The following is a 15,336-nucleotide window of genomic DNA, read 5'->3' on the forward strand; positions in this document are numbered from 1 at the left end:
CACACTGATGTCCTAAGACATGAAACGATTGGTTTGTGCGAGAAACCGAACAGTATTTATATCATATTTTACCTCTAATACACCACTATGTCCAACTGTCTTTGGGCACGCGCACGGCATCCGGTGCGTGAGGTGAGGTGGGTGTGTTGATATCCAGCCGAAGAGCACTCAACCATAACTTCAGGCGAGCAGGCTCAGAATTTGGGAATACGTGGAAAGTCAACTAAACTACGTAAACTACGCTCTGGCGTAAACTACGCCAGAGCGCATACACACCTCACGTACCGGATGCCTGCGCGCACCTAAAGACAGTTGGACATAGTGGTGTATTAAAGGTAAAAAATTATATAAATACTGTTTGGTTTCTGGCACAAACCGATCGTTTCGTGTCTTAGGACATCACGGCTCAGAAGTTGGGAATGCGTGGAAAGTCAACTAAACTACGTAAACTACGCTCTGGCGTAAACTGAAGACAGTTGGACATAGTGGTGTATTAAAGGTAAAAAATTATATAAATACTGTTTGGTTTCTGGCACAAACCGATCGTTTCGTGTCTTAGGACATCAATGTGTCGTCACGAGCCGCAGGGTTTAATTTGGATTTGTCTGTGCATGTTTTTTTTACACTCATAGATTTTGTTACCATTGCCATCCATTATAAGACTGATAGACCACAACGGCTGGACTTAAAAATCATCATGTGTGTTCTACTGAAGAAACAAAGTCACCTACATCTTGGATGCCCTGGGGGTAAGCAGATAAACATCAAATTTTCATTTTTGGGTGAACTATCCCTTTAAGGATCGGTGCAGCTTCACGCATACATGCTTTTCTGTGTCCTGTTATTACAGTCCACGGCTACATTTGTGTGACACTAATGACCATCTGGTCACCCATGTGATTGTACCTTACACGCTGAGGCCACCACCGTCCTCTCAGAATCCGACGCCAGACAAAACATCTCAAAACCGTGTCCATACCTGCGGAGAGAGCGACACGGAAAGAGCACATGTTAATGAGGGCTCTATAAGTACTTGCTCACAAATAAAGCCTGAGCACCGTGACAGGTTCAGAGAGACGGTCGGGCGGTGATTCAAACATGACGGATGCTTTGTGTGTCAGGGCTGCCGTGCGTGCTCTCCTGTGCTTATGGGAGTGGAAGAAAGCCGTGCGCTCTGGCAGCCATTAGCAGATCTGCTTAGTAATTTCCAGTGTTGGATGAATAGCTCGGCAAGCCAGGCTGTCAAAGACTTCAGCTGCTTACAGCTGTGTATGTAAATTATTATAGTTTATCCAGTGTCGCCTGTGTATCAAGGAAACCGACTTTGAATTCTTATGAGCAAGTAAAAAAATGCAAGTCTGTACATTTCAATTGATTGTAAATGCCTTGGTGGGACATGAATATTTAATCGTGAAAAATACTGTTAATGTGTAATAATTTAGCAAAACTTCTTGTGAATAATATGCCTATTTTCCCACCAACCAGTGCAGAATGCCACTAACCATCCAATTCTGTAATATATTGCCTACAGTTTCAGCAAATGTCAGAGTCGTATGTCATTTTAGTGCAACACGGGCATTATTGTGTGCTAACAAAAGCTCGGCAAACTTAGGCCAGAAAATACTGAATGCAAGTAAGCAAACACAGGCACAAATGCTTGGCTAATGCAAACACCCCTTTGCATTGCTGTGGCAGTAACAATCCTCAGTATGCAAGGGATCAATAGAGACTTCAAATATCTGAGCCATTAATCTGGATTCTATTCAGCTATAAACATTTGAACAGTTTAAGCAAATCTGCTGCAAACTGTTGCAGTGTTGTTGTTGTTGTTGTTAACTAAAACTATTGAAAAAATATATATATTTTAATTGAAATAATACAGAATATTTAAAAAAACTTAAGTCGGTGCCAATAGCCTTGTGGGCAGCGTGCCGACACATACAGCAGCATTGCGCTATGAGGGTCCTGAGTTCGAATCCCGACTTGAGGAACTTTCCCGCCCCGCCCCACTCTCTCTCCCACTTCACTTCCTGTCAGCTCTATTCTGTCCTATCATAATAGAGGCAAAAACACCAACAAAAAAAATGAAATCTGAAAATATAACAAAATGGTTATCCAAAATATTAATTAATAGTATATAAATTATACTAAATTAACTAAATAATAAAATAAACTGTTGCTCCATGACTTTAAAGATTGATCATAGGAAAAATTACTCTTGGTGCAATAAATATTTGTCTAAACTTGAAGTGTCTTTTGTTTGTGTAAAAATGTATTATTATTATTATTTTAATTACCATTGTTTAAAATCACATGCATAAAACAATTGGTATATATGTGCTACATATTGCCTACTAGACAATTGCTTAAATTGCTACTGGTTGTTGAAAAAAATATTTATTTATATATTTTTTTAAGATTTATTTTTGCCTTTATTTTGATAGGATAATTGGTAGACAGGAAGCAAAATGGGGGAGAGAGGGGGGCCGGATTATAACTCAGGACACCTGAAGCGCAACGATACTCTATGCTGGTGAACTGCACGTGAGGCTATCAGCGCCGACTTTTATTATTATTATTATTATTATTATTATTATCAGTCAGTCTAAAGTTTATTCTTATGCCTACTATAACATCCTTCACAGCAGTGTAGAATTCTGGTCTGACACATTTCAGAGAGCAATGACACAGCATCAAACTTGCATAACCAGAAGCATTAACATTCACATGCTTGCATACAGTATTTTTGTGTCTTAGTTTGGATGCAGAAGTTAAGGAGAGGAATAAAAATATATATTTAATGAACAATTTTAGGCTTTTCTTGTTTAGTGTCAAAGCATACAGGATGAATGGTTCTTGTCGTGAGCTCTAAATACCTATTACACTGCATTGTTTATGTCACAGAAGCTGGTTAAGCAATAATGCGGTACAGCATTAGTGCCCACTGCAGAACAACCAATGAGGGCAGAAGAACACAAATGAGAATTGATGGGAAACTCACAGCTTCTGTACCTCTGGCCAGAGTGTGTTCTGCAAGAGGTCGTCCTCTGTCGGAGGCTCTGGCAATACACACACAGTCACAATATATAAACATAGTTATTATGAGAAATGAGCAGACGCCTATAGCCTGTATTTTTCAATAGGCTCATTTTTTTAATTTAGCAACAGATACACAGCCGAGCAATTTACTCAAAGCTGTTTGGAACAACGGCGGCTTTATCTACAATTTTCAATGGCCGTTAGCTTTACGACATGCTGTAAATCAAATTTAGCTCTCTTTGTGCAAGCCTGAAATAATATTGTCTCATTTAGATACACAGACACTTATGTAACACATGCCCCAATTGAAATGGAATGGAGACCAGGCATTTTTTAAATTCATCCCTGGTTTGCGGTTTTATTTTAATTATTTCCCTGTTTGCCCCTCCAGAGTGGTATTATTCCATTAACAACTCTGTGTCCGCCTCATTGCACTCCCCATCGCCCAGAGTCATCAATATTTTAACTTTGCAATTATATAAGCCTTCTTTCTAATTATGATTCCAGATTAAGGAGCTTTTTCAATCACATTGACAACGTTTGCCACTGTTTGCCTGGAGCAAGAGAGGCATAAACCCCCCTGCTTCAACACTCACCCCCCTTATGCTTTAATAACATTTGTCTCCAGTATCTCTGATTCATGCCCCAGATACATTAATAAACCAGAGAAAACAGTCTTTAATAACTGCTTGTCACAAATGAAGGATATCAATGTGTTTTCTAGGAATAACTGAGGAACTTACAGTGTCTACCTGGTGATGGTGAGGTTTTTGACTATTGCCATAAAGTCTGGTACAAATTATATTTTGTTTCAGCTAAGAACTGTCTACTTGGAGAGAAAGAGCCCATTTGACTGAAATGTAAAAATGACCAACCACAGTTGAGAAAAAAATAAAATAAAACTGTATACATAAATACCCGTGAGTTTGAGAGGTTGAAAGTAGGACTCTTTATATTGGTCGGACAGGCTATTGAAATCTTCACTGTCCTGTTGAGAGCTCTGAGATGTGAGGTCACCTGCAAACACATCAGATGCCACAGTAAAGGTTAGCAACTGCCTCACTGCTCTCAGGATCAGCACAATGCCTATTCTCCTGTGGCCAACGAATTCAAAGGGTTCATACCTTGAAACACGGCCTTGTTGGACAGGCCAAGGGCAGGAGTGCTGGCTCCCTCTGGGAGATCTGCTATATCCTGAACACACAGGAGACAGACACACACTGTAAAACCTCTCTATAGAAACCCTTCTATTATATTATTAACTTGTTTAAAACGTTTTATTGAACTGTTGTATAAAAACAAAATGCTGGTCTAAATATAAGCACGGCTGTGTTTGGCTCCACAAAAGCCAAAGCGTTTAAGTGACATTCGTTTAATTATACGAGATCAACCTGAATTGAGAATGCCATTTATGTCGTCTCATTTACCATTACCCTCAAGTTACAGAAAATTAAACTAATTTAGCTATATATCTGAGAGCATGTGCATAAACATTAGGATTAAGATAATGGAAAAATGTGAGACTCATCTTGAAATCTCTCGCTGATCCAAGACAGTGCAAAGAGTAATTAAAACCTAGGTTTTTATTTGATGTAACTAATTAAAGTTTAAAGATGAGATGATTCTAAGTACTTACATTACAGCCCAGTAGTTTCTCCAGAGAGGTGCATGATATGTTAGCAAAGTTCTCCACAAAATTCCTTGGAGCCTTGAACACCCGCAGGACCTTCTCATCAGCACCGGACACGAACTGAAAACGCCCAACCATAGTCAGACACTGCATGTCATAGCCGTGTATCTGCGGCCTTGAGATCTCGTGCCAGGTAATCTGCAAACACAGAAAGCTTTGATCAACTATAAAAGCCTACAGTGTATGATCATTCAAAAATCAAATAGATTATATTTGTTTAAACCTCTGAGCATCCGTTTCTGGTCCAGGGTGTAAAGAGTCTAGTGGTTTGGTCCGATCCGACGGTGATGATAAACTCTCCCTCAGGATCCCAGCTCAAGTCCTGCACTGCATTAAAGTGACCCGAAATGACCACACTAGGCCTCCATGCTCCCTGTTTAAAACATAAATCTCCATATTAATTTACTCCATTTGGTGTAAACCATAACATACTTGAATTTTGACCATTTTTATTAGGTAAAAAGGAATGTTTGCATAAAAAGCTTTGCATTACTGGCGGATGTTGTCAGTTAGGTCTGACCTGGTTGCTGTCACAGTGCCAGAGGTGCAGCGCTCCGTGAAAGGCATGAGCCAGAATCATAAAGCCGTCGGGACTCATCTGGCATCCATAGAAACCCAGGGTATTTCCTCCAACTTCCCCAACACGAACCTTAATGAAGAGTCAACAAGAAATAACGGAGAAACAATAAATATTCAAACTATCCATATTATAGTGTACAGCACCACACATAAAGCCCAAAACATTCTTGTAGGACTACCTAGAAGGACACAATGGTGGATTATTAATCCAATATTTTGGTTACCCACCCTGTGGTGTGTTTCTCATACAACAATGTAATTAGCTGCATAACTACCATAGTATGATATTTTATGTTATTGGAGAAATTAACTAGCTATTTACGACTATATCTCGCTTGTTAATGCAAATATCTAATCAGCCTACTGAAATTTTCATGCACATCCACCTGTAGTATTTACAGATAATGGTCAGAAAAAGACAAGATATCCAGTGAGCAGTAGTTCTGTGGGCAAAAATACCTTGTTGATGCCAGAGGTCAGACTGGTTCAAGATGATAGAAAGGCAACAGTAACTCTAATAGCCACCTGTCACAACCGAGGTTTGCAGAAGAGCATCTCTGAACACACAACACGTCAAACCTTGAAGCAGATGGGCTACAGCAGCAGCAGATCACACTGGGTGTTGCTCCTAACAGGAAAGTGGCCTGATATATATTGCTTATTTTGTTTAAGAGCTTGATATATTTACGTCCACCTGTCATACTAAGAAGAAACTATGTTTCTAACCACAGCGTGAGAGCTGCAGTTCCAACCTCACAACTTCATGAAGCCGTTCACAATTGCTCATTAAAACTATGGTTTTGAGAATCACTGAATTGTTGGTGACAAACTTTCTTTGTACCTAACAATACTTTTGGGAAACGTACTCCAGATCTTTAAAATCCAGTCCACCACAGTCCCTTAGTATGGTGATATTGTAGACTGTCATCCACTCTGAAATCCTGTCTGAAGTGCTTATAAACTCGTTTTAGGGTTATTTGTTAATTTGATTATACAGAGAGAATGACATTATGTTATGGCTGTTATGAGTTAATTGCCTGGGGTGGCTAAAATCCGATCCCAAATAGGACATTTACATGAAAACAAAAACCTAGGGAACACTCTGCGCTCTCCATCATGTTCTTGATGGTGAGCATTTGATAAGCGAGGCCTTCGCTGGTGTCACTGCCCCTGATAAACCGGCTGGACAAACAGGCCGCTAATTAGTAGTCATGAATCCTGAGCAATCCGAGTTGAGAGTCTACAGCTGTGCTCCATCTCCGTTAAGTAACAGTCTGAGGACACCAATTAATCAGGCCGACAAGCGAAAAGCACGATGTATGCAAAGAGGAGACTATTAAATGAGAAATAAATCGTGTTTGCTTCCTTTGAATGCATTAATGTGATGTTGAACGTAATCACACACACATTAAATCAAATATGAGCCTCGGAAAGCTGGGAGACAAAATGGTCACATGAAGAATGAATCAGTGTAAACTCCCCAGACTGGGCTGGGCTATGAATACCAAAGCAATGCAATTGTTTTCCAGCAAACTGTAGCACGGCTTGCCCTCCGTCAGGCCCGTGTCTAACACGCTTAATGCTGCTCGAGTGTCTCACGGTAATGGGGGAAGTGAGTCGTGCTGCGGAGCAAGCGGTAACATTGTATAAAACAAGATAATTAGTCATGATTATGCCATCAGCGATAACCTGCCTCTACTTTTATTTATGGTTGTGTGCAAGCAAAGACTGATGCTCCAGCCTCAACATCTGCATTGCCAATACACTCTCAGAGGGTGAAGAAATATTTTTGTAATTTAATCGAATCTCACTTTCAGCTGTGAAAAGGAGGTATGAAAATTTCAGTTGACAGCCATCGCAGTGGTGTTTCCTGTTGACCTTGAGCAGGACAAGACATTTCCAGGCAGCCGTGTTAAAAGCAGCAGTGATTCCTCACGTTCAGGAGTGTCAGCGCTCAATGATTCAGTCTCTTGTCATGCCCAGTAGAGCATGTCTCAAAGATATTGCCAGATCAGGTGGCTAGCTTAAGCTCTTCATCAAAACAACAATACTAGACGGACAAATCAGCCATCTAACGCTGAGATTTTAACGCCGCCACTAGACATGCAGGACAGTTCGTACAGAGCCACACTGGCTGGATTCAAAACTAAATCCACAAACCATCAAACGGTAAGGTCTATCGACATTTTCACGCTCCTGTGTACGCCAATAGAGAGACATTTGAGATGCCCTTCACAGGCGTATCCTACGAAGTGAATATGGCAGAATTAATGACTGCGATAAAGAGAGCCCTTCACTTTGAATGGCACGGATCTCTGCGAGCCATTCTGGAAAGAGTGATGCAACATTAACCAGATTGATTTTGAATTCTGTCCACATGGCTACTCGTATATCACGACCAAATCTCATGGGTGAAATGTGCAATCACTCTTGTTTAGGGAAGGAACACCAATATGGATTTGTTTGCACAATGTGTGTTGTAACACAAACCACAGTGTTTTGGATGGGATTGGTATGAAAGGAAACAATGCAGGGGAGGCACAAAACTCTTGAGGATCCTGGAAATCAAACAGTGCCTCAGTACTACAATGATGTGATCTAGAAAATCTAGGCCGGTAGCCAAAAGACTAGGTTCTTGTAACTCAACTGGTAGCCATAACCCCACACTTAAAAAATTAAAGCACTTTAGATAGAACCAATGAGAAGTGGGAACACGTAGGTTTGAAGCCCAGTAGAAGCAATCCATGAACTATCAGCCTTATGCCCTTGAAAGGTACTTCGTGCCGGTTGCTCCAAAGTGATTCAATAAGTATACTGCAAGCCACTGTGGATAAAAGTGTTTGCTAAATGACTACTTGTCTTGGATTATCTTGCACTTTATCTTACAAGATAAAGGTTATCGCTACCGGACAAACTAATGCTTTACTCATGGTTTTATTCCTGTGGAGATGAGAGAATTATGAGGCTAAAAAGTGAGCAATCCAACAATGATGAGCAGCTCAATATTACGCCAATTCTAGGTGATGTGGGTGTGGGTCATGAGATCTGGAGGTTAAAGATGTTTCATGGTAACTCGTGCGTTCTCTCTTCTAGTCAATCAGGGAAAATAAACCATTAGCACAACACTAATGGCTCACAGAGTCTCAAAATGGTTCCTGCAGTCCCCCCACACTGCTCACAGGCAACATGGCTTATTAGTAGGGTGTACTTTACCCAGCAGTTTGCCTGGCCACTCTACTGCAAACCAGATCTCCACTAAATCTGACCAATTAGGCTAATCATTATGGAGGAGACTCTTCTTTGTGGATGTGTTAATTAGCCAAAGTGATGCTGGTAATTTTCTGCTTAGTAGGGCACTTGCAGTCAGCCCATAACTGTGCCATGAAGGCAAGTTTTAGATAATATAAACTGCCATATTTATGATCAAGTAATTATTGCAGGTTCAATGGTTAAGAACTTTTCACACCAAATGCAAGATAAAAAAAACTAAATCTTAAAAACTGATATAAATAGTGGAATTTAATCAGCAGCAAAAACTGGTGTGAAATGCACCACAGGAATCCATTGTGACTGTTCAAAATTTAGTTTATGACATATTTATGTTTATTGCGAAAGGGCCTTCATGCTACAACCTTTTCAGTTTTGTTCTACATAATGTAGTAATAGCCAAGTATGCATTATATCTGTTGCTTATCTCTTAACCTGAGCTAAAGCCGAAGTGAAAGTAGGGGACCAGAAGGTAGAAATCGAAAAGGATGTATAATAACCCACATTTATTTCCTTTGTATCCATGAATCTGTCAGTTCAACTGCGCTCAACCACATCTGATAATCCAGTTCCCACCTACCTCATATCGTATGCCCTTTACGACTCTATACAGAAGACACATGCAGTGCAGAAGATAATGGATATATAACAACCCCATTGCATTCAGGTACAACACAAGACCTGAAATCAACCTCTTTCTTCTTACAACTACAACTCACTGTCTTTCATTTTTATTTGGACAAGCCTTAGTACGACAAAGCACTACTCGTCGTACTACGACATGCCAAGTGTCAGAATCAGGAGCCATTGATCGGAGTCTGTGAGCCAAGATCAAAGTGAGTACCTCTTATTAATCAACCATGAAGTCAAGCCTGTTATCTGCTGCTGCAACGCCAATCAAAATGTTCTTTTATGACTGAAGTAAAAAAAAAAAAAAAACATTTTTTATCGCCATCCCATTTCTGAGAGGAGCTCACCAATCATTCACAGTCCCTCACACAGATGGAAGAGAACAAGCGTATCTGTGCAATTCTCAGTGTGTGGGTTAAATTCAACGCAGTTAGCAGAGAATGGGCAGATGTTCCCTGCAAGACCCAGAGAGCGTAACAGAGGAGCTTGTGCAGCACTTCCTGCCCCTGCTGCGGATTCTAGAAGTCCATGGCTGGTAACCAGAGAGTATATGAAAGGCAGGAAGGAAATGACCTCAGGATGGGGTAATTTCTTTCCAGGAGCCTGATCTGTACGCTCAGGTTTAAAAAACAGAGGAGATTGAAGCCATTGACGTAGGGTCTGCAATGAGAGACGTCTTGTGTCTAGAACTAGATCTTGTGCCTATTTTAAAGTCTTTATGCTAGTTTTCAATTTCTTTATTAGTTTATAAGGCACTACATGGTCTTGCACCAGAGTACCTTTTAAAAAAGCTTTCTGCAAGGCCCCACAGATCATCCGGTTCCTCTCTTTATTTGGTGATGCTGCATTCAGCCATTATGCTCCATGCCAATAAAGGAAATGAGAAGTGCAGAAAATACTGATATTTTTAAACATAAAAATTAAAAACCTAGTTATTTAGTCTGGCTTTTATGTAGTGTATTAATTTTTTGTCTATTATTTATGTTTATTTTATTTATTAAAATCATTCAAATGTATGTTCTACATTTTGTTGATTTTTATTTTATTGTATTCTATTATTTTACACTTTTATTATAAACTACTTTAGCATTATTTTCATTGCTTGTATTTTGTGTCAGTTACTTGTTTATGTTTGTAAAGCACTTTGAAGCGCATTTGACTGGATTTGAAAGGTGCTTTATGAATGAAATTGATCAATTATTATTTTTTTATTAAAAAAATTTTGAAATCCGAGTCATAGCACAGTGGTAGCACAATGTGTGTGACACATCAGAGTTCAACTCTGGAGTTGTCCAAATCTAATTTCTTCTCTCTCCGTCCCATAATTTCCCACCCTTTCTTTAAAAACTCTGAAAGGCTAGAACTGAAGCTAGATTTCTTAAGTCTTCTGGAAATTTGCATGCATTTTACTGCATTCTAATCCACCTTTTAAATTTTTCCAATATCAGTATTTATTAAGTAGCAAACAAGGTGACTTTACCAGCTCAACCCACATGCCTGAATCCTCCTCTGGCCCCCATAAGATCATGGTCTTGTCCATTGAGGCAGAGAGCAGCTTCAGGGGCTGTTCCACTGAGTCACCTGCAGGGGGAGACATCAAGTTACAAAACAGAGGGAGACTGGATAAATACAAATAAAATAATAAAAACAATATAAATTATACAGTATATCAAAATGAAAATAATTTCACAGCACATTGCAATGATATAAAGAAACTAAAGAAACGAAATCAGCTCATGCTCACTAATCACTAAATGAAAGCATGCAGGAATACCTTTGACACATGGAGGCTGCCAGTGAATTCCATAAACCCAGTTTTCATGGCCAGCCAGCACTGTTTCAAGAGTCACAGCAAACTCTAGAGCAGAAAGAAATAAGCAATGAGGAGTATATCATTATCCTCACACATTTTTCATTACTTTAGGTCTTTACTAGACAAAGTCCATTTTACTTGCATTTGGATGCTGGAAGTTCATTTTTGGACTCTGATTATAAAACACTATATATGTAATCCTTTATTTTGTGTTTCTATAGGCCAAGACATGGTTTCTAAACAGATAATCAAGAAGCTAATCAACTCAACAATAACCAATTTATACAAGTCATCACACAACTTAATTCCAATCACGCAAAACCTCCAGCCTCACCATCTCCAGACACTTGAAAAACATTCTCCTTCATCTTGATAACAGCGTCAGCCTGCTGGTCTGGTTCAGTGGCAGTCTTGGCAAACAGTCTCCACACTCTGATCAGACAGTCTTGAGAACAGCTGGCTAGCCAGAGCTCTCCATCTACACATCCAACAAGCAGTCAAAAATAAGTAGTATGTGTATTGTATATTTCAGTTACAGTGCCTTTAGTTGGCAGCACGTGCCTGTTTCATGCATTATAAAAGAACGTGAGAGTGAAAACAACAATACTGGCTCTTTAAGATGGTGCATTTTATATCCCTGGACTATTTCACTGCCAGTACTGTATCTTATGTATTAAATGGGTATTTGACTTCAACTCTTATGCCAAAATTCATGAAAACATATATATATACAGTATATGTGTGTGTGTGTGTGTGTGTGTTTATCTGCCAATTTATTAAAAAGTCTCTTACGTTTACCAAGGCTGAATTTATTTAAATACAAATACAGTAAAAACAGTAATATTGCTAATTATTACAATTTATTTATTCCTGTGGTAACAAAGCTGAATTTTCACATTTCAAAAGTTGTGCTGCTTAATATTTTTGTGGAAACCATGTTTTATTTTTTCAGGATTCTTCAATTAATAGAAAATTCAAAATAACAGAATTTATTTCAGATAGAAATTTGTGTAACATTATACATTTTGCTACTGATATTTTCAATCAATTAAATGCATTTAAAATATTAATTTCTTTTTAAAAAAATCCTTTGACACCAACATTTGGAATAGATTACAATAAGGACTGAAGGCTACAAAGGTCAAATTTAGTTTTCATGGTGTCCTAAAACACGCTTCATTTTACTTCCTCTAAATATAATGCTTCTTAAGCACATTTATTCTTACCTTTAGTGGCCCACTCCACACATCGGACCCAATCCTCATGTCCTGTCAGAGTCAGAAGCCTCTGAAACTAAACACACCCACATGATACACAAAATATGAAGAGCATTAATATAAAGCAAAGTCACCTGACAGTCTTACCTGGCCATTGAGCTGCACATACAGGTGAACTCTGCTGGCATCTCCCCCACAGGCCAGTACTGGAACTGCAAGAGATGTAATTATCCTCCTCATTCACACCAACACACCAGGCAGACAAGTCACTAAGTCTATTCACGGCATCTAGAAGCAAAATACAGCTGCAGTCCAGACGTGAATAATGTAAGAGGCAGGCTAACGTCGCCCCAGGACATATTTAAAGCACAGAATGAGATTTTAACATGATAGGGCTGGACAATACAGCAAATCAACATGGAGCAGCAGGCGCAGCTTACCTCTGCTGCCTGGCAACAGCGCCAAGGAGACATCCATCATGAACCCGCTCCCAAAAGATACGGTCTGGAGGCATTCAACTAATGAAGAGAGCAGAAACACCTCACATGAAAATGAACCTGTCCAACTCATGATGAATTCTTATTAAAAAAAATAACAACTTATTCTTTTAAATTAGACTATTATTAATCCAAAATATATATCGATATTAGAACAACTACCCTGAAAACTAGAAATCATCTCCTGTGCTAATTTAAAAAATAAATGCACTCAAAAGAAGCTGGTTTCTGCATGCTGGCAGACAGCTCATTAGACTACCGTCACTTTAATGTTAGAGGAATGATGCAACTCATCATTGTGTGACAATTTTAAGCACTACTATTCATTTACAAGAACCAACCAGCAGATGTCAGGCTTGTAGAACTTGAAAAGTCCTTATTTAAACAAAAATCTTTAAAAGCTTGCATGTCTGAGTATTTTAAATCTGCACTTTTATGATGAACACACTCCCTATCTTACCTGTATCAGAGCTGCACGTCCAGAGTTTAACAGTGGAGTCAGAAGATGCTGAGGCCACCAGTAACTGAGAGGAGGACAGAGACATGGCATCCACTGCACACACGGGCCCCGAGTGTCCCGAGCACACTGCACATGCTGTGAACTGCAGCAGAAGATGGACAAGCACAACTCATTTTTAACTTTTGTGATTAGCCATTTACAGACAATTATAACAGAAGATCACAAATTTGAACTCCATAACTGACAAAGCTGGGTCATTCCTCATTTTAAGCACTACTATTCATTTACAAGAACCAACCAGCAGATGTCAGGCTTGTAGAACTTGAAAAGTCCTTATTTAAACAAAAATCTTTAAAAGCTTTCATGTCTGAGTATTTTAAATCTGCACTTTTATGATGAACACACTCCCTATCTTACCTGTATCAGAGCTGCACATCCAGAGTTTAACAGTGGAGTCAGAAGATGCTGAGGCCACCAGTAACTGAGAGGAGGACAGAGACATGGCATCCACTGCACACACGGGCCCCGAGTGTCCCGAGCACACTGCACATGCTGTGAACTGCAGCAGAAGATGGACAAGCACAACTCATTTTTAACTTTTGTGATTAGCCATTTACAGACAATTATAACAGAAGATCACAAATTTGAACTCCATAACTGACAAAGCTGGGTCATTCCTGTTCTGCAGTTCCTTTTGGGCTTTTATCATGCTGATTTCTGTCATTTTAGTAAACAGGACGGTTTACAGTGTGACAAAATAATCTGATGATTTTTCAAATCCAGTCCTAAAACTGTTTGTGCTGTGGTTTTCCCACCAGAAATAATGACATTTCCTGGAGGATTATGCAATTGGTGATCTGGGCAAATTGAAACAAGACTATTAAGTTAAGAAATCAATTAGCTGCATTTTGTTATAACTGTAAGAGTGTTATCACTAAGGGTTTTCTTAACATAAGGCATTTGTCGCAACTGGCTGTTATTCAAAAGATATTCCAAAAGATGTAAAGGTATATTGAAACTCGGGTGGAAAGTGATATAAAGTCCTGACTAAAAAAAAAAAAAATCACCTTGATATTTATGATAAAAACAAATCCATCTTTAATAGCTGTTGATTTATTTAATATTTTATCCAATGTATTGCATAACAGAAAGACCCAATTATGTTGTCAGCATAAGTGTCCATATTTATTGTTATTGTACACACATACCTTCCCATCCTGCTTCTCCCAGACAACAACATTATTATCCGATCCACCAGATACCAGCTGGGTTTCCGGACCTGCAGAAACAGACAGCTTACGTTTCTACAAGTTCCTTTGTTTTTATTGTGTCTGACAGTGACAGACAACTGAATAATGTCTATGCATGAAGTAAAAGATTTCACACTTTTTCTGAAATATCTGTAAACAGCCTATTTGACATTTATTAATGACGGTAAAAGGCTTACTGCAGTCTTGTTGATGAACCCACTGGACAGCATTCACTCTTCCAGTGTGTTTATTCAGCACCTCAACAATCCTTATTTCCTGATAACAATTAATAAACCAAATTTAGATGAGACAAACCTGTCACAATTTCACAGTCATCTTATTCGACAGTTTATCAAACACTATAGACATTTACTATGAAATGACTTCATCAGAATGCATACTCTAAACATAGGTTTGAGTTTACAGTTTGCACATCACTGCATTAAAGAATCGGAACATGTGTAACTGTATAATGTAAGTGTAACTGTATCATGTAAGTGTAACTAAGCCACAGAGCATGAGCATCACCTCAACTAAATCAAGCGACAAACTGTACCTACCCGTGGGTTATAAAGAGCAACTGAATTACATGTCCCAAAGGCAATGAGACCCCCTCTGCCCCATGACACAACATTAGGAGTGCGATTAGCACAACAAGAGACATGACATGTGTCCATTACAGGCGCTGCCATCTTCTCCGCTGCTGTGTTACAACTAAAACGAACCGGGAGAATATGCCTCTATAGTAGTTCCTGACAGAGTTATTTAAAATACGTTTCTCTAAAAATATAGCTGAATTGGATTGCATAACAATTCGTTCGTATTTATTATCAGGTAAAGACATTTTGCAAGACACAGTTATGCAAAACACCAGCAGAGGGATACAATTAGTAT

The 15,336-nt window shown here is 39.1% G+C and overlaps 1 protein-coding gene across 3 annotated transcripts in view; it reads right to left on the reverse strand.

Moving 5' to 3' along the window:
- The window catches only part of LOC107556343 (elongator complex protein 2), a 22,344-nt gene extending 7,204 nt beyond the window's left edge, over window positions 1-15,140 (reverse strand). The window contains exons 1-17 of one of the 3 annotated variants that reach the window (XM_016239438.1): window positions 15,003-15,140; window positions 14,640-14,718; window positions 14,401-14,471; window positions 13,610-13,751; window positions 12,676-12,753; window positions 12,383-12,447; window positions 12,245-12,311; window positions 11,353-11,496; window positions 10,980-11,063; window positions 10,686-10,786; window positions 5,250-5,378; window positions 4,953-5,102; window positions 4,676-4,867; window positions 4,164-4,233; window positions 3,958-4,056; window positions 3,002-3,059; window positions 907-979 (exon numbers count right to left, since the gene is read on the reverse strand). In XM_016239438.1, the coding sequence (XP_016094924.1) occupies window positions 907-979; window positions 3,002-3,059; window positions 3,958-4,056; window positions 4,164-4,233; window positions 4,676-4,867; window positions 4,953-5,102; window positions 5,250-5,378; window positions 10,686-10,786; window positions 10,980-11,063; window positions 11,353-11,496; window positions 12,245-12,311; window positions 12,383-12,447; window positions 12,676-12,753; window positions 13,610-13,751; window positions 14,401-14,471; window positions 14,640-14,718; window positions 15,003-15,134 (1,734 nt within the window). In that variant the 5' untranslated portion in view covers window positions 15,135-15,140. Of the gene's footprint in view, window positions 1-906; window positions 980-3,001; window positions 3,060-3,957; window positions 4,057-4,163; window positions 4,234-4,675; window positions 4,868-4,952; window positions 5,103-5,249; window positions 5,379-10,685; window positions 10,787-10,979; window positions 11,064-11,352; window positions 11,497-12,244; window positions 12,312-12,382; window positions 12,471-12,675; window positions 12,754-13,192; window positions 13,276-13,609; window positions 13,752-14,400; window positions 14,472-14,639; window positions 14,719-15,002 lie in introns of those variants that run through there. The other 2 variants (XM_016239440.1, XM_016239439.1) reach the window with 2 other exon arrangements.
- Window positions 15,141-15,336: the final 196 nt, after the last annotated feature.

The sequence above is a fragment of the Sinocyclocheilus grahami genome, unplaced genomic scaffold (genome assembly GCF_001515645.1).
Source record: "Sinocyclocheilus grahami isolate Dianchi unplaced genomic scaffold, SAMN03320097.WGS_v1.1 scaffold565.1, whole genome shotgun sequence".
NCBI classification, from domain to species: Eukaryota; Metazoa; Chordata; class Actinopteri; order Cypriniformes; family Cyprinidae; genus Sinocyclocheilus; species Sinocyclocheilus grahami.